Raw genomic sequence first — 17975 nt, forward strand, 5'->3', positions numbered from 1 at the left:
CGTGTGAAATTATACAGAATTTACTTGTCAGTGATTTTAGTATTACCGAGAACAAAATTCTTCTTGATCCAACTGTTTTACTTTACGACTTTAGTTTTTTTTCTGTTACAGCACCACCTATAGAAATCATTGCGTCTGTGCTGAAACACCTCTACAGACACACGGGCCGGTAGTTGTAATTGTAACCCTTGTCGAGTTGCACACTATCTCCCTCCCTGCAACCATACGCTTGCCTGACCAGAAAGCTATCTGCGCATTTGTTCCCTTTTATATGGTAAGCGCTGTTCTACTAATTGTGAGCCTTGCGCATGCGGCTGTGAGCTAAGTAATATGGTGGTGTTCAGGAAGATCTAAAGCTCTGCGGTGGGCGAACACACTTTGGGAATAAAATTAGATGAAAACTTTCATTTCCGAGCTTGGCGTGCGCTAGTCTAGTTTAGGGTCATCGTGTTGCGGCTTGTTCTGTGAGCGCCGTGGGTGGAGAACAGTGGCAGCGCACACAATGTCATGTGCAGTTTTGCACGCTGGGTATTAAAACAGCCGCATTTTAAAGACACCAGATTATTCAAAGGCGATGTCTATCTCGATCGTGGCCTTACGGACTGTGAGCTGCAGTGCCAGAGTGCACAGCTGGGCCGCTGCCCGCTCCGCTCTCCGGAGACTTTCTCAGAGGTGCTGCCCTGACAGGATCCCTGTGTCTGTGGGAGGAAGGCAGCCATGCAGACTATCAGGAGACCCACGGATGGGAAGGAGTGTGCATCTTTCTCACCCTGCGATGACTACAAACTTGCTCTCACCCGAGGAGCTGTTCCGAGAGAGATCGCTGCAGAGCTATCTGGAGAGGCTGGAGGCGGACTACAAGGACTTCTTGAAGAGAGTAAACACAGATGAAGGCCGACTGAACGAGGAGCAGAGTCTTAGAGCGCTACGGAGAAAAATCGCGACTTTGACCCCGTTAATAGATGATTTGATCACTTTGAGGCTAAAAGAGGAGGATCTGAAAGCCACAGAGGCTTTACTGAAAGGTGAGAGTAACGCGAGGTGCAGGTGATGAGCATCAGTCATCTGTGTATTTTCCAAAATACAGGACGCCATTATAAGAGACGTGGGAACTATGTGGAAGTGTATTTAACAAAGGAAAGAACAGACACTCCCACACACCCTGTCAATAAGTGTTGTCAAAGTTCACACTGGCCTCTTCCAAGTCTGTATCCAAGAGATGATCAGCTGAAGTTCCTCAGCTCCAGCTGAACTTCCAAACTAAAGAGTTTAAAGAGAGACTTGAGTGGATTAGTCTCCAGTTCTTCCAATGTTGCTAAAAGGCAAGTGTGTGGGGGGGTTACAGAGACACGATGCACAAGGTTTCTGCTATAGTTTTCACAATGATGTGTGCTTAATCCTGTTACTGCATCGGTAGGGGCTAATGGCTTTTCCCAAATGCTGTTGTCAAGACTTTGCAATGTGCACTGCTTGGCACTAATATTATTACTTCTGTGCGTGACTTGATCTTAGCATGAGTATTTAAAAATGCTTAGCCCTTTTTTGGATCTGATATAATATTTCCTGCCTGTTTGATTATAGATTTTTCAAAGATTGTCTGCAGGGAGGGGTGCTGTTTCACTCCCATGACCTTCAAAGCTGTCTAGATGAGGCGGGTCATTTGTGATTTAAAATGAACTGATAGATTGCCAAACCACACTGAAATACCATATCTGATAATGCTCTCGATTACAGCACGATAAAAGAGTAGCATTACTTCCTGTCGAACCCCAAACACTCTTAGTCTTTGCAGGAAATATAAGTGCTGCTGAACTTTGGAGCAAACACTCAACATGAGTAGTCCAGCACAGGTTACTGTCTATGTGTACACCTAAGTACTTATATGAATCAACCTGAGTGATAAGTTCATTGTGGATTACTACCTCTGTGTGATCACCAACTGCTCTGGGATCGAAAACTATTTCTTTTTTTTTAATTCGGAATTAGGCTATTGTTGTCACACCATTGCTCAAACCTTTGCATTTCTGACATGTATACAGATGAGCTGCTACCTCTATGCATTAAGCCAAGAACAGCTGTATCATCTGAGAATTTGAAAATGAAGTTGCTTTGACTACTGCTTGTACAGTCAATTATAAAGTGTGAACAGAACTGGAGAGCTCACACAGCCCTGAGGGGCACCTGTGCTTATAGATCGTGACTCGGAAAGAGTTTTGTTGACCCTGACATACTGACGTACTGTGTATGATTTGTTTAAAATGAATGGTACGATCTTATAATGTTATGGTTAACGGACATTTGCTTATCAATAGATGGGGCTGCAGCAAATTAAATGGAGAGCTGAAGTAATAATAATAATAATAATAATAATAATTGCTTACACTTATATAGCGCTTTTCTGGACACTCCACTCAAAGCGCTTTACAGGTAATGGGGACTCCCCTCCACCACCACCAATGTGTAGCATCCACCTGGATGATGCGACGGCAGCCATAGTGCGCCAGAACACTCACTGATAGCTCCCCAGCTATCAGTGGGGAGGAGAGCAGAGTAATGAAGCCAATTCATAGATGGGGATTATTAGGAGGCCATGATTGATAAGGGCAAATGGGAGATTTAGCCAGGATGTCAGGGTTACACCCCTACTCTTTTCGAGAAACGCTCTGGGATTTTAAATGACCACAGAGAGTCAGGACCTCAGTTTTACGTCTCATCCGAAAGACGGCACCTGTTTACAGTATAGTGTCCTCATCACTATACTGGGGCATTAGGACCCACATGGACCACAGGGTGAGCGCCCCCTGCTGTCCCCAGTAACACCTCTTCCAGCAACAACCTTAGTTTTTCCCAGGAGGTCTCCCATCCAGGTACTGACCAGGCTCACACCTGTTTAGCTTCAGTGGGTTGCCAGTTGTGAGTAGTACAGATGAAAAGTATTCCTAGTGTATTTAAAACTGGGAGCAAGAGGGACTTTTTGTGGGAATTCTTTAGCCAGCAGCCATATCGCCCTGAAACTCACATCTGGCAACCCACTGAAGCTCAGCAGATGTGAGCCTGGCCAGTACCTAGATAGGAAAAAACTAAGGTTGCTGCTGGAAGAGGTGTTAGTGAGGCCAGTAGGGGGCATTCACCCTGCAGTCTGTGTGGGTCCTAATACTCCTAGGTCACTATACTGTAAAAGGCACCGTCCTTCGGATGAGACGTAAAACTGAAATCCTGGCTCTCTGTGGTCATTAAAAATCCAAGGGTGTCTCTCGAAAGGAGTAGAGGTGTTACCCTGACATCCGGGCCAAATTTCCCCCTGGCCTTTACCAATCATGGCCTCCTAATAATCCCCATCTCTGAACTGGCTTCACCGCTCTGTTCCCCTCCCCACTGAGCTGGTGTGTGGGGAGTGTACTGGCGCACTATGGCTGCTGTCGCATCATCCAAGTGGGGCTGCACATTGGTGGTGGAGGGGATCCCCATTACCTGTAAAGTGCCTTGGAGTGTCCAGAAAGTGCTGTGTAAGTTGAAGCAATTATAGGAAGGCTCCACAGTCAAAACGTATGCTTTCTTGCTTCTCTTTTCAGCATGGAATAAACCTCTTACTTGTTCCTTGTTTATTATATGTTTATTACGATTGTCTTACTGGACAAGTCTCCTGAGCCGCTCTTTGTGCACGTGTTTCAGACGACGATGCTGAAATACGCGAACTTGCTGAAAAGGAAAGGGTCCTGGGCCAGGAAGAAGTACAAGGTTTGAAGAAAAAGGTAGAAGCCAATGCAGAAGCGTCCATCATTGGAGTGCACGAGAGGTTTTATGTTTTTTTGTCATATATATGTATAACTGATAAAAGGAGATTTTTATGTTGTACGTAAGGTTTAAAAGATTAAAAACATCAATTGCTTCAGGATGTTCAGAGTTCACAGCACTGTGGTCATATTTATCCTGCAGTCCATGTCATTTTCAGGTATTTATTTGTTTGCTGCAGTTCAACAGATTCCAAAAACTTTTAAAATAAATGAATATGTTATATTGTACAGTATGTCCTTGCATTTATTTTTATATTGTTGGCTTGGATAGATTGGGTATCCATCAAAAAACCCTTTCAGCCAAGCTACAGTTTAATTAAAAAATAAAGCAATAACCTTTTTGTCTGGATGAGAGCAGGTAAACTGTGCCCAATATAGTAAATCATCACTACAGGCTACAGCACTGATACTAAGGCTTGCCGTTTTAAATGTTTGGAGCTTGATCATGCATTTTCTGTAGATACAAATACCTGTAGGTATAAATGACTTACAAGCCGACAGAGGGTTTTAAAAAAAGACAAAAAGTGAATTTGTTTGGCTGACTGTGATTTCAGATCCTTTCTCACCTGGTTCCCACTGAAGAGGCTGACGAAGGCGACCTGGTCTTGGAGGTGACAGCGGGCGTCGGGGGACAAGAGGCAATGCTCTTTGCGGCCGAGATTTTCCACATGTACCAGAACTTCGCCTCTTTCCAGGGATGGAGGTTCGAAACCCTGGAATATTTCCCCAGTGAAATCGGTGAGTGCTTGGAATTCAGAACGCAGATGACTCCAGAAATAGCTCAGTTGATCACTCTCTTGAGGAGAGACCACCGGAAGGACCTCCATTTTGCAGTGCACAGCAGGACTCGCGATGGAGAAATGAAAAATACTAAGGCTTAAAATAAGAGTAATCTATGATATGTATATATGAGATATTCTAGTTAGGGTAAAAGGTTCTCCACATTTTACTTCTTTGTTGAAATATATATTGCAATCGAAAAGTGGATATTGATCTCAAGCTAGGTTACCTGGATATGTGCACTTTGCGGTGTGCCTTGTTGCCTAAGGGGGTACGTCTCTTGCTCTGACGCAGGGGGACTGCGGCACGCCGTGGCCAGTGTCAGCGGGGTGCAGTGCTACAGGCTCATGAAGTACGAGGGAGGTGTGCATCGCGTGCAGCGGGTGCCCAGGACCGAGAAGCAGGGCCGGACTCACACCAGCACCATGACGGTGGCAGTGTTGCCCCAGCCCACCGAGGTGAGGGGGTCAGTCGAGATAAAAGACCTCTGAGTGACTGCCGTCTACCTGCAGCAGGTGGACCCTGAGGCCGCAGCCCTGTGTTCTCCTTGCCAGACATTTGGATTGGTGTTTTGCGGTCTGCGCCATTGTTTGAATGGTAAACCTTACCTTTACAGGTGGACTGTTCTGTTAAAAGTGGGCAGTCTCGTGCCCCTTTCCTGCTGTGGATGGGGGCAGCTTTCACTAATGTCACTGCAGGCTTGCAGGTGTCTGGCATGCAAGAGCCTGTATCGCAGACAGGTGTGAACACATCTTTGGGTCCCCAGAGACCAGAAGATCTTCAGAAACAAAGGGAAAACCTTTAACCCTTAAATCAAGTGCTACGTAAGATCTGCACTGTCACACCAGACTTTTCGTTGTTTAATACTGTAAGTATTAACAGTAGATTTACCATAATTCGATTTTTACTGTATGCTGAAATTGTAGGTCCTTTGTGATTTCCTGAATAGGATTCTGCAAGACAGAAAAAAATAGAGAATGCCTGGTCTGTTTGTTCCTGTTAAAAGCTGAACGTGCATCAACCGTATTATACAATTCTTGAATACGCCCAACATTTTGTGCACATCGAGGTGGGGTCAGTTTTTTTCCCCCCAAGAACCTCAATCTCTGTTTGTTGTTTTGTCTTCCTTGCCGCAGATTAATTTCACGATTAATGCGAAGGACCTGCGGATCGAGACGAAGCGAGCCAGTGGAGCCGGAGGCCAGCACGTCAACACGACGGACAGCGCTGTGCGGATTGTACACCTCCCGACAGGTGAGGGGGCTTCCCTGCGTTTGTCTGGCCCTTTCCATCCCAAAGGAGCCCCCAAAGCTCTCCACGTACGGGAGAGAACCCACTTCATCCTCCGCGGGAACGGATGACAGGCGCACCGCATGGCAGATAGGGAGGACACGTGAGGACAGTTGAATTAGGGGCCCATTATTGGACAAGTAAGCCACTATTTCTGCAGGCCGTCGACTTCAGTGTGGCTTCTACATTGATATTGTTAGGGGTATTTTGTTGTACATTACTGGCCACTGCTGTATCTGTTGCAAATGTCACTATAGCAAATAAGCGATTGATTGACACTGGCTTATACAAAAACACAAGACGAGGTGTCCAGTCCACAAGGTGCTTTCAGACATCTCTTCTGCTACAAAGGCTCAAATTAGTTGGTTATTCAAATACTCAAATAATGGGTGCAGCTCCTCCTCATATCAAGACTGAGGTGAAATCAAGAGCTGTTTATCTTGTAATTAAGGCAGTAACCTACAAATGAAAGCAGAATCAAGTAAGCACCTGCATTGCCATGTTTGTATGACACATTTCCAACATTCGGCATCTAATATTATTAAAAGCAGCCTCCAGTTTTAACTCGGGAGTTACAGATGCAGAAGTAAAATTTACTGCGGTGGTCCTGCAGGGTACGACGAGAAAGGGGACAGAAAAAGAGGACCGTGTGGCCCATTTGGTTGTTAGTAGTTAATTGATTGAGGGATCTGATCCAGCTCTTTCTTAATAGTACAGCAAAAATACTTGGGTTGATTGCCCCCTTTGGTGTAAAATTCAGGTGTGGTTTCTGAGTGCCAGCAAGAGAGGTCTCAGCTGAAAAACAAGGAGAAGGCCATGACAGTGCTCCGCGCCAAGCTCTACAGCATGAAGCTGGAGGAGCAGATGAGCAAGCGGTACAGTGCGCGCAAGCTGCAGGTGGGTGCGCGTCCGACGCGGCGTCCGCAGCTCGAGAAGTCCGCGTATTCGTTCAGTCTCTCGCTGGGTGGCAGTCCTCGCCAGCTCCTCATCCTGCAGGGTATTGTCTTTAATGTGCTGGCCTCTGATGTCCGAGGCTTCCTGGTGCTCGACAATCCAGAGTCCAGAACTACTTTTGAGGAACATTAGTCGTTCTGCTTAAAAAATATCCTGTATGGCATCTGCTTAATTCCTTGCATGTTCTACAACTGGCACAGCAATTAATTCCACTACTGTATCAGCTGTCTGAAATGCCAACAACAGATCACTGTAGAAACAAACACTGAACTTACTGTATTTTTCCTGTTTACTTCATTCACTCAGAAGGAAAATATATATATATACACTCTTCCAAGAAAACACAAACAAATGGCTTCTATTTTGGCAGATTGGATCCAGGGGAAGATCTGAGAAGATTAGAACCTACAATTTCCCCCAGGACAGGGTGACTGACCACAGGATTAGCAAAACCGTGTACGATATCAAGAGCTTCATGCTGGGGAAGGAACAGCTCAATGACGTGATTCAATCTTTACAGGACTTTTCGGAGCAGGAATCTCTCTTGGACATTCTGAAAGAAAATGAACTCTGAGAGCTGATGTTGTTCGCTAGTTTGGTAATAAAATAAAGCTGTGCTTTAATTGAGCAGTGGGAATGTGTGTAATTTATTCCTGACCCCTGGAGAAAGCTCCACAGCTGAACTCTGTTTTCCATTTCAAGGTAGAATTAACCTCTGCTCGTTAGTTTGCAACCTGTACATTGGCACAGCTCCACATTCAGACTTATTCCTGCTTCCGGGAATTGTAAATGCTGTCAAAAATTGTTGAAATTGTTTAATTACAGAAATGTGTGTGATCTTGTCTTTCCCACCAAAATGGGAAGGCTATTCAGTCATAAGAACGTTAAGGATACATTTTAAAAACTCCTTTGAATGCAGTCATCTCATATTAAAACTTAACTTAATTTTTGATGTGACAGCATAGTTTCTTTTCTTGCACATTCATGGGCATTCAGTATAAGCTGCTATTTTTCAGTGGTAATGGGACTTTTTCAAAGTTTTTGCCTAATTGAAAGTCATTTATTTTTTTGTATCTGTTGCTTTTTTGAGTGGTGCTAGTTTGGCTTATATGAAAAACCAAACTATCAGCATGCAAACAAGCTAGGTGGGCCAAATGTCTTCCAGTTGATTGTGACAAACACAAAGCATTGTAATACACTATTAAAAAAAAAGTTATTTATTTTAATGTATGCTAAAATATTTTACAGACTTAATTTTAGATTATCTTCGATTAAATGCATGCCAGCTGTACAGTTGGTTCACAATATGAAATCTTAAATTTTGAAAGAGAGACTTAGTATTTGCTTTACTATGTATATTTTACCAAATAAGGATTATTACAAAAAATAAATGCCCTGGTTTTATCAGTTTATATGTGCTGAAACTTTAAAAATCAAAACCCGAAATCTTTTTAAAGTCTGAATTTAACCCCCTTGTCCGGTGAACCAATTTGAACCTATGTGACGCCGGACGCCTTGGTGTGCTGGCTCTTGTAAGAAAAATGGAATTCGCAGCACAGTCCTTCTGGCGCTTGATCAGTGGACCCTGCCCGGAGGAAGTCCCTCCCCCTTTCTCACGCAGCGTCACGTCGTCAAACGCAGGACGGGAAACCCACGCGCGCCCAGTCGGGCTCCCTCCCCATTGGTCGAGGGGGCACTTTAAAGTCACACCCTCGATTCTGATTGGCTGCTGTCTTTTTGGATACGGAATTCAAACTGGATAAGAAACAGGCGGCAGGCGCAACTGGGGCTAGTGTGGTGCCACAACACAGCAGCCTGGGGAGAGTACCGCATCTGGAGTAGAGAAGGGGGAAGGATCACGCGTAAATTCTTAACACTACAAGAAGGTAAAATATGTCTCCCTTCCTCTGGGCGAATCGCGAGTTTTATCTGCAGATTGAGCTGCTGAACTGTGAGAGTTCTTGCAAGCGCTGCCAGCGGCTACCGAGTTTGAATGGCGCTTCTCGGTCTTGTTTTTTTTTTCTGCAGATTCAAAAAATTTCGTATTAATGTTCCTTTTTTTTAGCAAAGGAAAAAAAAAACGTTATTTACTGCGGTTATGTGTCGTGGCGGTAGCGATCCGGTTCCGTCGGTATTTTAGCGGTATTGGTGCAGCGTGTCCAGTCCGCGCGCGAATCCGTGCCGTGGGAGGCCCCTCGATCGCGCGCCACCTCCTGCCTAAAAATCCGACGGGTTGGACTCCAGATGTGAAAGGGTCAATAATTAAGAATAATGCTATTGTTGACGATTGCGATCGGTGTCGGGAATAATCCATTAAAAGGAAAAAGATTGTCTGCCCAGCCTCCCGGCAAATCAATTTGTTTCTGTCTGCATTAAGGCTGGATGCAACCGTTTGCTGTTTTACTTCAAGCGTTTTAAATGCAGAATCGATATTTTCCATCTTCCATGTTTGATTTATCCAAGTACGATAGTGTAAGATTCAACCTGGAGGTAAACATCCTGAAATATGGGCCTAACTTCCCCCCCAGCTCCTGAACAACAGGGCTCTGTATTTGCATACTGTAAAGGCGCCACCGCGTACCTTGGGGGTGGGGTGGTCGTTCCGCGGACAACTTTCTAAAGTTTGTTTTTGACATCTAGAATACCCCCCTGCATTAGTGATTAATAGTCACCATTGAATCTACTTGTTTTTTAAGGAACTATAGAAAACTCCTGTAGCTGTTGTATCGCAGGAGGTAGTATCCGCGCTTTCTACTGCTAAGAAAGATGGGTGGTGATTTTCAGGCTGGCGTGAGCACGGGTCCATATACGAAAGCAAGCAATAAACGTCCACAAGGCAGTTTGTGTTCCTATATGCATCACGTTTCTTTGGGTTGCAGTTTATTTTGCAGGCCGTTATTTAGACATTTAACAATCCTGTAAACTGCATACAGTACCTAGGTACCCTTGACACGGTGGAACAAAACTGAACAGGGATTTAACAAAATTGTAGCAGGAAGTTTCATGACACGAGTCAGGTGGCAAAGCTGCCCACCAGGTCCCAGAGTCTTGAGTACTAAACGCTCCTCATTGTTTCTTTGACTTTACAGATATTTTAACCGAGTCCCGGAGACATGAAGTGCCCCTTCGCACCCCTCCAGAAACCCTCTCCCGTGAGAAGCGCGGAGAAAGACGACGGGCGACACGGCACCGCGGACTTCTGCCGGGAGAAACGTCCCCTGAAAGAGGAGCCCCCGGTGTGTTTTGACCCCCAGCGCCCGGGTGGCCCGGGAGCCAGCCCCGTCCTGCTCCGAGAGCCCCTCAGGGGCGTCCACAACAAGGAGAACCGCAGGACCTCGCTCGCCGTCGAGCTCTCCGACAGCAGGGACTTCGAGAGCGACTGCATCCTCAGCGGCAATGTCTCCCAGGAGGACAGCGGGTATCTGTCGCTGCACAGCAGCCAGACGGAGCAGGGGGAGCTCGGCCTCGGGGCCGCGGACGATGACCAGAAGGTGCCCAGGAGGCACCACCAGCACACCGGGTGCTCGCCGTCTGTGACCGCCTCTCCCTGCGGGGCCAGCCCGGCCGCGCTGGGGCTCCCGGTGCTGCATTTCCAGCAGACTGTCTGCAAGGAGTTGAGGAGGAGGTACAGGAGAACCCAGAAATTCGACTGGGGCGTCGTCGGAGAGGTCGCAGAGGACTTCCGACTCCAGGGGGTCGTAGGGAGGAAGATGGGCGTCGAGCAGCTGGACATTTTCGAGGAATTACTGGAGAGGGACATGAGACACGTCCTGGCCAAGATTTTACGCTTTCTCACGGATGTGGATTTGATCAAGTAAGTGTCATTCACGGTGATGCGGTTTCTCATTTGACTTGTTTGCTCAGCAGATGCCCTTGTTTAGGGTGAGTTAGGGTATGGACCTGTTGACTTTATGTGCGGGGTATAAGCAAGGTCAGCTCAAGGCTGGAGATGCAATGCTCTTGGGACACAAAATGAAATAACTTTTCTTGGCATAAAAGGTTTTGGGGAGGTCTACCTGTTATTGAAGCCAGTACCCTGGCTTCTTTTAGGAAGTGGCTGTATGTGATTCTGTAATTAATTATCCACTATTAGCCCAATGAGCTAGATGAGGCCAAAGACCCCGCCACTTGTTTGTATTTTATTTATGTTCACAATTAGCGTGGATGCATCGTTGGTGATGTGAACGGTTGGAGGAAAAGAGAAGCCAATCTGAGCATCAATATAAGATTGATATGGAAAGCAGTGGGGAGCAATGAGGGGTTCTAAGTGTGGGCGTAGAGAGACAGAGGTCTGGGGACCCCATTAGATTGGGAGTAGTCGAAACCATTCCTCGATCAGTGACATTGTGCCATTGTGTACATTGAATATCCCTCCAGAGTTATTCCAGAAAGGTTAAGGTTCTCTTCATGTGCTGTCCGTGATGCTCATGTCTTTTTTTTTCTTCCTTTACATCGACAGCTGTCAAAAAGTGAGTAAAACGTGGCGGAGAGTCATCTGTGAAGACAAGTGGGCCTTCCAGATGTGCAAAACGGATAAAAAGGTAATATTCCGAGCGTTACGTCCCAGAGCATGCCGGAGTGTCGGGCATAGGGGAGGAAGGGCAGTCTCATTGCTCAGCTGACTGGGTGGAGAAGCACGATCTCGGTTTGCCAGTTGAATTAAGACTGGATGTGCCCAAAGAGCTTTTTATCCGGGGCACATGAATACCTTAGCTCTTGGATACTTGGCTCTTACAACCAGTGCAATGGGATCCTTGATAATTGATTAGTTAGGAGAGCCTCTTACTCTTCAGCCAACACCACACAGAGCAGAGGCATGGCCTAACATCACACTTTTGGCACAGCCGGTGGAAAGGGACTGGTCAATAAATTCTGGCATATTTTTACTTTTTTGTTTGAAGTCTTTTGGCATTTGGGTGTTAAAATACAGTACTGATCCTCCTATATGTGTTTTTCTAGAGAACTGTGCTGTGAGGGTAAAAGCAGTTATTTGTAATCCCAAGATCTTCGGCCGACAGCAACTTGCTGGTTATGTGTTGCTAGGTGCTCGGGAGAGATTGAGCTCATTTTTTCTTTACCCCGCCTTAGGATGCAGAAACGTCTGGGGATTTCACCACGAGGGACTTCGCCTTTTCCAGAGAGGTCCTGTCTTGCCTCCAGGTTGCGGCCTCTACTCCCGTCCACAAGCCACCCAGGAGGAAGGAGCGCGGGCCCAGCCGGCACACCGAGTTCCAGCAGGTATGGGCGAGTTCGTGCCAGGGAACGCGCAGGCGTGACGGGGTCACGGGCGTCTGGGGGGGGGGGGGGGTGAATCTCGGCACACCAGGCCAGGGTGGCGCCGCGTGCGGCCTTCACCTCACTCCAGGGGTTCTGGGATAGCCTCTGCTGTGGCTGTGGGGGACAGCGGTGGCTCTGTGGCTCAGGATCTGCGCCTGTGGCTGGAAGGTTGCCGGTTCAAATCCCGCGGCCGGCAGAGGAATCCTACTCCGTCGGGCCCCTGAGCAAGGCCCTTCACCCCAGCTGCTCCAGGGGCGCCGTATAAATGGCCGACCCTGCGCTCTGACCCCCAGCTTCTCTCTCTGTCTGTGTGTCTCATGGAGAGCAAGCTGGGGTATGCGAAAAGATGAATTCCCAATACAATAAATTGTATATGGCCAATAAAGGGATCTTATCTTATTTAATAGTGAAGAATGCTGATTCTAAAACCACCCAAAGCTCACTTTTGTTTTGCTTTTTGGAGCCAATTCTTTTCAAAGTAGGCCTTTGAAGCCAGTGTAGGTTCCTCCCATGTTGCAGACTGTATCTGCGCTTGGTCCTTGCCGATGGGTGATGTCTTGATAAGTACGGTGTTGAAAGCAGGACACTGTCAAAACCAGGGGCTGTAATGATGTAGAAGGGACATGTGCGTTATTTTTTCCATGCCCTGGGTGAAAGCAACGCCACATGTCCGAAGGCGCCAATACTGTATTGAATATGAAATATTCAATATGGGAATTGGGTTCATTTAACTGTAGCATGTATAAAACATTATCAACTCTCTAGATAAGAAAGTATCTTTGTCGTGCACAGCAAAAGCAGTATCCAAGCATGTTTTCTGTAACACTGTATCCCAGGGATCATGTGTAAAAACAGAAAATTGACAGCAGTGCATCTTATCACAAAGGATGATAAGATCACTTTATTGGCCATATGCAATTTCTTGTATTGGGAATTTGTCTTTTTGCATACCCCAGCTTGCTCTCCCTGAGACACACAGCCAGAGAGAGAAGCCTGGGGTCAGAGCGCAGGGTCAGCCATTTATACGGTGCCCCTGGAGCAGTTGGGGTGAAGGGCCTTGCTCAGGGGCCCAACAGAGTAGGATCCCTCTGCCGGCCTCGGGATACGAACCGGCTCGGATGCTGAGCCACAGAGCCACCCCACCACCCGGATGTCAGAGAGCGAGTCTTGGCACGAACGTGCAGAACATCGACCGTGTTGTGATGCAGATGATAAGGTGGCGTGCGATTCTTCTCTCCGCAGGCAGCAGACGCATTGAAGCAGCACGAAGCCCTGAAGCCCTGCTCGCACTGCGGCTCCCCGGCCAAGTTCGACTCCTACCTGCGCAGAGCCACCTGCACCCGGGCCAGCTGCGGCTTTGACTTCTGCACCAGCTGCCTGTGCGCATACCACGGCTCGCAGAGCTGCAGGACTGGGAAAAGGGGCCAGGCCAGGGAGAAAACCACACTGCTCCCGGGCAGCAGCAGGAGCAAGAAGAACCTGAAGAGGCTCTGATCTGCCCCTTTTACTCATTTGTGTGAATGAACTCTTTTTAAATTATTTCTATGCATTCCACTAGACATTGCTCTGTATGGGTAAAAAAAAAAGTGTTTATTTTGAAGCGGTAATGCACAAAAGCGTCTGCACACATTTTTATAGTGGGGGAACAATCATTTTATTTTTAAGAAAAAATTGACTTGAAGTTTTAATGTTTCTTCCCATTGCTACCTGGGCTGCCCCTGGGGAGGGTGCAGTTTAAATCAAATTTCCCGACTGCCAAAAGTTACCAGTGTTATGACGGGTATGTTTAAAATGTGAAAGAGCGTCGCGTTTTATCGAACAATTAATTTTTACAGTTTTAGATTTATAAGGGGAATTGGAACCGGTTCAGCTGTGGCATGTTCTCTTTTGAGAAGGCATGATGGACTGGCTAATCCCCTGCATCTTTGAAATGTCTGAATATGAGCTGTTTGATATGTAAATACAACTGTAAATATTTATAATACTGTATAATTATATGTTGTTACAGTCTGTGAATAAACCTTTTTTTTTTCTTTTTATGAAGAAAATGGCCTAACCTTTTTTTTTAATTGTAATTCTGAGGTGTGGAGTGCTTATCCACACATGAATGAGCTTTTTTTCTCTGTGCGCACCATGTGAACCGTGCCCGTGATAAAAGATTGAAAAGTGACTCAAATGGTTTGGGACTTGGAGAGAGCAGTCAAAGTGTTCCAGTTTGTGTAATTTAGTAAGTGGGAAACTTTAAGTCAAAGCGTTTTGCCACAACATTAAAATGCTGCATGCTGTTGTCCATTTTAATGGAAATGCTTTAAGGTTATTGGATCTATGTTGTTCTGTAGTACAGCTTTGAAAGATTTTGTTATATAAAATTTTGAAATATGAGGTGTCCCAGTCGGAACAAACTTTTCTGTAGCCAAGAACTTGAGCTCAACCCAGCAGTCCTGGTCCAGATCCTGGAAACCCTGGTGTCGTTGACTTTAATGAAACAGCTGGTTCTGAAGTGCCTCTGATGTGAAATGTGGGTCATTTCAGGAAATGTGCAATTACGTATAGTAATGTTACTGTGCAAGCTTTTGCAGAAGAAAGCTCTTTAGAAGAATACATTTCTATCAGCCCTGCAAGTATAATTTTATCCTCTAGGTGGAGCGATAATACAATATTTTTTCTGGGATGACATACAGCTTTACTGATCTGTGTTTGTGGTGTATTCTCATCTGCATAGACGCTGAAAACTGGAAGTGCAGGCGAAACGAAAAGAGAGGAGTGTATCTTGGCCTCAAAGAATTTCTCAGCATAAAGTGATGCAGTCGTGTTTAGGACAGAGATGGGCATCTTCCCTATTCAACATGGAAGGATGTAAATGAGACGCAGTGATCTGAGCATGATATCCAGGTGGCCATAATGGCAGGGGAAGTAGCTTCTTTCACATGTATCAGTGAGAGAAAGGAAAGGCTCCAGAGTGTAGCTTCAGCCCTGGCCTGTGTGAGTCTGATCTCAGCCCTGTGTACGGTATGGCTGGAGAGACAGGTGTTTTCTAGATTGTGAAGGTGTTTTTTAACTAGCAAAACTGTTTTTTTTTAAATGCGCAACTGCACACGGGAGGAAGGAGATGAGGAAGTGCATGCAGACTCCAAGAGCTCATGCCGGGGGCGGGCGGTGACTGTCCTCTGTGATGGCCAGAATGTCATTACAGTGCTGCCACCTGAGATCCAGATGTCCTCTTTGGACAAATCCCACTGCCCCTTGACAGCCATGTGCTACAGAAGCCGAGGCTGGGGCTCCCCAGAGTTGTCAGTCTGCTCCTGACGCCCCTCTTCATCTTTTGCAACACCTTCGTCCTCACTGTCCAGCCCCTCAGGCCGGACCTGGTCCGGGCTCAGTAGAATTCTCCCCTCTGGCTTTGAGGAGGGTGCAGCCTAGCATAAATGACATCTGAAGACAAGCGCCTCTCCCAATTGAAAATGAGCTTGGACAACAGGTTCTCTTTTTCGGTACGAGCCAGAAACTCCCAGGCCCCGGCAGTTCAGGTCTTAATGGGATTTCTGCCGTGCTCCTGGCTGAACTGGTGCCCCATAATAAGCAGTTCCTTCAGCTCCAGCACCTTTCCAGCTGGTCCACCTGGTAGACAGCCCTGCTGATCAAGAATCCTGACACATTACAAGGATGAAAGCATAACAGGGAATCCACAGCGCACACTGGTGTCAGACATCAAACCTCTCTGCTCCTCTCTCCTCCCTTTGTCACATTTATGTGTAACTAAATTGCTCCGGGCGCTTTAACTGGAGTTGTGCAGTTTTGACCCGTGTTGTCTCAGCCCTGCTTGAGGTGCTCTTCCTGTTTGTATGCAATGGCATTTTAATGAGTCATTAAAGGAAGCAAATTCTCCGCACCTCCACCACCCAGCCTCTGCTGGAATTGTTAAGCTCCATTCAATTTAATCTTAATAGAAACTGCAGCCAAAGTTTGCCAGAAACAGCCTGCTCCGGGTCCCTGAAAGATGACACAACACACATAGCAATTCACATTAATGACATTTGAGAAGACAAGTCACACACTCTTTTCTCTCGTTAATTCATTGTGCGATTTCACTGCCATTGTCTGTAATTCTTGCTCTGGTGTTATTCCCATTGTTTAGCAGCGACGATGACGACTGCCGTTGAATGTCAATTCCCCGGGCAGATTCCAAGAGCTTTTTAAATGCTCATCTCTTGTTCTCGTGGAAAGAGGTAAAGTGTGGGCTATTTGTTTTGCTCTTGTAACAGTAACAACAAAACAGTAGTTAACATTTCAATAATTGGCTGGTGTACCACAATTTGCACTGTTGCGGCTCTTCCAAACAAAATGAATTACCCATTTTCATGGCTCATTGTCATGGTAATAAATTACAGGTATTTTTTTTCTGTCAAAAACTGCTTGTGAAACTAGAACACATACATCTCAGGTTAATGCAGCGTACCAAGTGACCCATTATTATGGTGAAACTCTTAAGTGAACATGTAATTTTAGGTCTGTAGGGTTGAAAACAGTGATTTCCAGTCCTGGTCCCGGTGACGAGCTGTTAGTGTTTCTTCCAGACGAACCCTTCATCGATTTAATGATAATGAGATGAATTTGAGCCCCTGCACATGTTGGAGTGTTAATCGTTGTACGTTTTGGAAAGTGAATAAAACTTGACTAGAAACAAAAACGCAAATATTAAATTGAAGCAACGTCTTAGATGAAGAAAGGCTTCAAGTATCTAATAAAGGGGGTTGAAACGAACCCCAGCAGGAGTGTGGGGCTCCGGGACTGGGATGGGGAACCACCAAGTTTAAAGGAGGCCTACTTCATTGCCAGCTACTGCCAAAGGATGGCATTTTTCATATCCATTACCTCTAGAAAGCACAACAGTCATTTTATTTAAGATAGGATAAGATTTTATTGTCCCCCTGAGGGAATTTTTTTATGGACACCCAGCAATCCTGTACATTTAAATAGAATGCAAAAAAGAGAGAAGAAAAACATTGCACATTATACTATTACAAAAGAAATAAGAAAAACATTGCATATCATTGTATTGCACATGTACAGTATAACACATAACAACATGTAACATTTATAACACATCACAAAACATATTGCACTCAAGTGGGTTGTAAGGGTCAAAATTGTGCTTATCCTTGACATTTGCGTTGACAGCTCTAATGGATAGTGGAACACAAGAATGTTTGTATTTGATTGATTTACATTTGGGAACCCTAAAACATTTGCCAGAAGGAAGAAGTTGATATTCAGAGTTGAGTATTTGGGAAGGATCGGATATAATTTCCCCTGCCTGTTTGATTATGGATTTTTCAAAGATTGTCTGCAGGGAGGGGTGCTGTTTCACTCCCATGACCTTCAAAGCTGTCTGGATGAGCCGGGTAATTTGCGATTTAAAATGAACTGATAGATGGCCAAACCACACTGAAATACCATACCTGATAATGCTCTCGATTACAGCACGGTTGAAGAGTAGGATTACTTCCTGTCAAACCCCAAACACTCTTAGTCTTCGCAGGAAATATAAGCGCTGCTGAATTTTGGAGCAAACACTCTCCACATGAGTAGTCCAGCACAGGTTACGGTCTATGTGTACACCTAAGTACTTATATGAATCAACCTGAGTGATAAGTTCATTGTGGATTACTACCTGTGAGTGATCACCAACTGCTCTGGGATCGAAAACTATTTCTTTTGTTTTATTAGCATTCAAAATTAGGCTGTTGTTGTCACACCATTGCACAAATCTTTGGATTTCTGACATACACATTCCCAATAAATGTATATTTCTGAAGTAACTTCACCACCCTCTAACTAAGGAGTTACCAATCCTGGTGCTGTTGGTTTTTGTTCCAGCCA

The 17975-nt window shown here is 45.7% G+C and overlaps 2 protein-coding genes across 2 annotated transcripts; both read left to right on the plus strand.

Annotated features, from left to right (window-relative positions):
- The first annotated feature begins 305 nt into the window (after window positions 1-305).
- Window positions 306-7445, plus strand: mtrf1l (mitochondrial translational release factor 1-like). The gene is made up of 7 exons (XM_088609906.1): window positions 306-1025; window positions 3673-3752; window positions 4349-4532; window positions 4869-5032; window positions 5711-5828; window positions 6625-6761; window positions 7189-7445. The coding sequence occupies exons 1-7, from the start codon at window positions 575-577 to the stop codon at window positions 7390-7392; spliced, it is 1338 nt and encodes a 445-aa protein (XP_088466032.1). The 5' UTR covers window positions 306-574; the 3' UTR covers window positions 7393-7445.
- Window positions 7446-8512: 1067 nt separating this feature from the next.
- fbxo5 (F-box protein 5) lies at window positions 8513-14143 on the plus strand. Its single transcript, XM_088609908.1, has 5 exons — window positions 8513-8704; window positions 9908-10632; window positions 11278-11359; window positions 11907-12056; window positions 13338-14143. The coding sequence occupies exons 2-5, from the start codon at window positions 9932-9934 to the stop codon at window positions 13587-13589; spliced, it is 1185 nt and encodes a 394-aa protein (XP_088466034.1). The 5' UTR covers window positions 8513-8704; window positions 9908-9931; the 3' UTR covers window positions 13590-14143.
- The last annotated feature ends 3832 nt before the right edge of the window (window positions 14144-17975 follow it).

This window comes from Lepisosteus platostomus, chromosome 17 (genome assembly GCF_059453375.1).
Source record: "Lepisosteus platostomus isolate fLepPlt1 chromosome 17, fLepPlt1.hap1, whole genome shotgun sequence".
Lineage (NCBI taxonomy): Eukaryota > Metazoa > Chordata > Actinopteri > Semionotiformes > Lepisosteidae > Lepisosteus > Lepisosteus platostomus.